This window comes from Macadamia integrifolia, chromosome 1 (assembly GCF_013358625.1).
Source record: "Macadamia integrifolia cultivar HAES 741 chromosome 1, SCU_Mint_v3, whole genome shotgun sequence".
NCBI lineage: Eukaryota > Viridiplantae > Streptophyta > Magnoliopsida > Proteales > Proteaceae > Macadamia > Macadamia integrifolia.
The window spans coordinates 30,585,947-30,591,385 of NC_056557.1; the positions used below are offsets into that span (position 1 = coordinate 30,585,947).

Below are 5,439 nucleotides of genomic sequence, written 5' to 3' on the forward strand. Positions count from 1 at the left end.
AAAAAAAAAAAAGTAGACGACGTGAAGAGAAAGACAGAACCAGAAGAAAAAAAAGAAGAAGAAGAAGAAGAAGAGAGACGACGAGAAGAGAGAAAATAAAAACAGAAGAAAAGAACAAAAGTTCAGAGAAGGAAAAAAGAAGAAGAAGAATACATAACTGGTTTCAGACCTGCTGGTTGAAGCTTCTCCTCCATCGCCAATCACAGTTATCCCTGGAACCACCGCTGCTTGCCATTGCCAGAAGAAGAGATCGTTGACCCCTTCCATTGTTGCAGCCAGCGTCTCCATCGCTGGTTCCCTGAGTCAACACCTTCCCTAGTTTCCATCTCTAAGAAGGAGAAAAAAGTCTCCTTTGTCGGTAAAACCCACCCCCCACGATCCCTCTTTTTTGTTTCCTTTCTTTAATTATCTCTTTATTTCCTAAAATACCCCTCTCTTCCTCCATTATCCTTTTATGTCCTATTGTTTTGGTTCCATCCAAATATACCCTTGCCCATACATAATATATTGTGTGATTTTCAGATATTACGTTACTACCATCCACTTAGGAATTTCATATTAATTACCATTCTGCCATTCCTCTTTAAATTTTCATCTATTTATTACTTTGCCATAACCTGTGAGTATTATTTGTTTATCATCACCAAGGTAGCCAATAGTAAAGTTATCCAGCAGCTGAACTCCTATAAAGGAGAAACTGATGCGAAAATTGATGCCCTCACTACTGTTGTCACTTCCCTTAAGACAATGATGGAATCTATACAAGATTCTATTGATCGATGGGTGGCTACAGATAGAGGAAAGAGTCCCATTCAATCTGAGGATTCTTCCAACACCAACCCACAAGATCCGTCTCTACCACTACCCCCACATCATACACCACCTCCACCACCATATAGAACTGGTAGATATGATGATGGGGCGAAACGAACAGCAAAATTGGATGTCCTTGATTTTTATGGAGATAATAATTCAGAATTGTACATTGACTGGATTTACAGCTTAAAGACATTCTTCAGATAGTACAGGTTGACTGAGACCTAAAAGATCCTATTTGCAGAGGCTAAACTAAAAGGCACAGCCCAAGTCTGGTGGGTCAAGCAACAACAACAGAACCAAACCCGAGGCATTGGATTAGTCACTACTTGGGCTGAAATGTATGAAATCATGAACCGAATATTTTTGCCTCCTGATTACAAGCAACACATGCACCTCAGGTTTTGCACCGTTGTAATAGGAAAATCTAACCGTTGAAGAATATGTTGCTAGATTTAACTATCTTGCCACTCATTCTGATTTTGAGTGGGATGAAAAAGTATTGGTGGCACAATTCCGTAATGATTTGCACCCTTAACTTAGTGTTGCCCTTGCATCTAGTCGAATGCCTACAATAAAAGATGTCGTACAAAAGTAGCATATCAGGTTGAGAAAAGTCTAAAACGTCCATACAATCGGAGGCCATTTACAGATACTTTTCCTAGGGGTCTTAGTTCTATTCAACCACAGTCATCTCCTCAAGAAAAATCAATCAGCAGATCACAGGCTAGTGTTTCATCTATAGCATCTTCACGACCTAGCTGGCCATATTCTCCATCTTGACATGTTTTTGAAATGTCATCTTCACGGCCTACTCATCTATACTCACCCCATCTGTGTGGTTCAGATAAACAATCTGATGCAACAAAATTTACAGTTCAGTGCTACTCGTGGCAATAGATTTGGACATCTCAGTGCTTAACGCCCCAGCCGCTGGTTGCTTTTATTGATAAGAATTCTCTTATACCATATATTCCTGAAGAGCAACTTGGTTCTGACACAATTGATTTAAAAGAAGAGCGTGCGTCAGGTGAAGTCAATGACACTCTTAGTGATGAGGACCAACATCCTTTTTATGTCATTCGTCATGTGTTAACCACTTAGAAAGTCATTGACTATGAAGACATTGTTCGTAAGTTGGGATTGAAGACAGAGCCACATCAAAATCCCTACAAGGTTGCTTGGGTGAACAACACTAATCTCATATCACAAATAAGTGTTTGGTCAAATATTCTACTAGTGAATTTAAGGATATAGTCCAATGTGACGTCCTCCCTCTGAAGGTGTGCTATATCCTTCTTGGTCTACCTTGGTTATTTGACAAGAAATTACACCTTTGTGGCTATGCCAACACCTATGCTGTCAAGCATGCCAATAAGACTGAAGTTTTATCCTGCCAAAGATCTCCCTGAAATTAAGCTCGAGACGATGGTGGGATCGTTCCTCATTCAGTGTATTCCTTTAGACGGCCCCCTCGATCCTTTTCCAAACTCGACGGAGTCGAGTTCTTTTCGAAAGAGGAGAGTTGATGCAAATACAGTTGCACTTACCTAATTGGACCAGCATAATCGGCTTTGGAAGCCAAGAGCCCAGAAGAACGGGTCTAGCCAAGGATTTTGGTCCAACAAGTGTTGGAAATAATTAGTAGCTTATTTTGTCTTTTATTTTCCAGATTTGAATGTAAAAGTTAAGATTTCTTTCCTTTGCATTAGTTTCCATTAAGGTTGTTTCCTATTTTAGGCTAGTTACTATTTCAGTTGAGTTTCTAATTTCATGTCTTTACTTTTCTATATATTGGCTATAACCGATGGACAAGTTAGAGTGAATTGATTTGAATGAGAATTGGTATGGTTTATGCACCGCGTGAGATTGTGATTCCCTTCTTTCCCCCTTGCTACTCTGATCTTCCCTTTCTTCCCTAAGGCCCTCTATCAAGTGATCTCGTGACAAAGAATGATGTTGTCAGAGATGTAACTAACAACAATAAAGGCAGATTGGTTGAGGCTAACAAGGGATTCAATGACCTTCTGGATCCTATTTGCAAGGATTTTGGCAATGAATTTGTAAAGGAGGTTACACAGGGAGATGGACCTGAAATTAGGCATAGCCTGCGTGTTGGCCTTTTTGGGATGAGGCAGAGGAAGGTATGGTTGACATCATTGATCTGTCTAGGGTTGAGGAAGAAGCTATGAATAACAAAAATGAGGTCATTGCGGATGATGTGCCAGCAAGATGAGAAAAAACCTATGCTAAATCCATCAGGGCCAAGGGCTTTATTGGATTTGTCAGAGAGGACAGCAGCCAGAATCTCATCATCAGATGGGATGGCCTGGAGAGAAGGCAGGAGGAGGTCAAGAATGAATTTATTGAGGAGGTTGGGAGGCAAGGCGAGGGAGGGGTGGAGGAGGAAAGAGGATGGAAGAGACCGTCGAAGTAAGAGACGGCTTCAACTTTAATATCCTTTGGGGAGAGGAGCTCAGAGCCTGAGCTAAAAATGAGCTTGGGAATGGAGTTAGCATTGGTCCGAGTTTTGAGGGAACAATGGAAATAGGAAAAGTTGGAGTCACCAAGCTCAAGCCATTTAATTCTGGATTTCTGACGGAGAAAAGATTATTCCTGGCCAAGGAGAGAGGAGAGCTCCAAGGTGACCAACTTTTCATCCTCAGCAAGGGAAGGATTGTGGGGATCAAGCTGGAGCCTAGCTTGGATAAGGTCGAGATTGTCTTGATAGGAAGAAACTTCAGCAGAAATGTTGCCAAAGGAGGTGGAGTTCCAAGATTGAAGGGCAACTTTGACATTTTTTAGCTTTTTGGCAAAAGCAATGAGGGGAGAGGGGGTAGTAGCGATTGCGATGGCCCAAGTGGCCCTCACAAGAGGAAGAAGGAGGAACCATATATCAAAGAATTTGAAGGGCTTGGGGCCAAAAGAGATGTGGGGCTTAACAAAAAGGGAGATGGGGGGAGTGATCAAAAATACCCAGGAGGTCAAAGCAAGCATGAGAGTTTAGGAATGTTAGTTGTTAGTTTCTTAGTGAACAAGTTAGTATTTAATTGCTTAAATCAGTTAGTTTCTATTTTCATGTCAATTGCTATTTTGGTTTCTTTCTAAATTGTAAGGTTGTACCTTCTCCTATATAAAAGGAGCTTATGTAACACTGAGAAATAATGAATGAATGAATTTTACAGCCATTGCTGCTCCTTATTCTTGAGATAGGATGTTCAACAGCTGGGACAGCTATGGGTGAGAGACCAGGCTGAGATAGCCATTGCCCTTCTTCTCTTTTCTTCCTTCTTTCTTTTTTTATTTTTTTTTTTTATTTTTTTATTTTTTTATTTATCCTATTTGAGTGAGTGATTGAGTGATTAAACTAAGTCTTTTGAAGCACTTAAGGACCAGCAGCAGCTTAATTCGAAGACGGTCCAGATTCTCCCACTCGATACAGCAGAAACTGGGTTTCTTGGAGAGGGGGTCGAACATCAAATCCATAACTTGAAGCCCAATCAATTAACCCAACCAATTAACCCTCTTAGGGTTTTGCTCCCGCCCCCAAGAGGAGTCTTCGACCAGCCTTGCAGCCCCATCTGGGCCCTCCTCTTCCAGTTGCAGGATTTCTCCCCTGAGCCTGTGAAACCCTCATCTGAGTTCTTCTCCGGAAAGTGAATGGTTTCCTAACCACTTCGAGGAATTCAACCAAATTTGGAGAATAGTTTGGGGATATCATTGGCCATCTAAAATTAAAATTTCAGGCTCATCTGAGCCCCGGTTTGTAAGTTATCAATTTTCTCCTATTTCAGCCCAGAATTTCAGATCCTGCTTGGAGTTAAGTCCTTCGTGATTTAGCCTCACACACTTAGAGAGATTCTTCAAGCAGAGGATGACATGGCCACCATATTTAATAGGCCAAAGACGAACTACCACTTTGGGTGTTCTTTTTTCTTCAATCTAAGTTATGTGTAGAATAGGTTATATATGAAAGAGGATATCAATACGTACAGTGTACAGTAACAACTTCTGGACCGAAGCCAAACAACAATTTTGGAAGTTTTTCTTTTTACAATCTCAAGGTTCTAATATGTTTAGAGATGTTTAATTACGATTTTCCTGAAATTTTGGGCCAAATATGATCATTTAACTAATGAAATATACCAAATTGTGGTCGATTCGACCGGAATCCAGAAATTTGGTTTCGGCCTCGTTACTCTCGAACTATTTCACAATCCTAGAACAACCCCTATCTCCTCTTTCTTTTTCTCTTATTCCTTCTTTCCCCATCATAGGCTGCTGAAATCAATAAACCAGCAAGCCTTTTCAACCCTGCTTTATCAGGAAAATAGTTTAAATCAGGGCCTGTGGAGCAGCCAATCTGATATTTGATTCCTAATCGAGGATCTAGATTGCCTAGCTACATCAACTTGGTTCCAGAGCCAAACCTGGCTGTATATACCATGGGTCCTGCCCCCTTTTTTGTCGTCTGCCAACAACTTCAAGTCAGATAAGAGAACTTGTGGCAGGTCAAAGAGAAACTTGAAGAGGCTCGAAGACAATATAAGAAATATAAAAGCCAATCACTACTAACATCCGTATGGAGACTTCTTTCGCCAAATTGATCTCACTCGTTGATCA

General features: G+C 40.8%; 1 protein-coding gene across 1 annotated transcript in view; it reads right to left on the reverse strand.

The window, feature by feature from the left end:
* Positions 1–288, reverse strand: part of LOC122073151 (protease 2) — a 44,735-nt gene extending 44,447 nt beyond the window's left edge. The window contains exon 1 of the mRNA XM_042637689.1: positions 159–288. Within this exon, the coding sequence (XP_042493623.1) occupies positions 159–288 (130 nt within the window). The remainder of the gene's footprint in view (positions 1–158) is intronic.
* Positions 289–5,439: the final 5,151 nt, after the last annotated feature.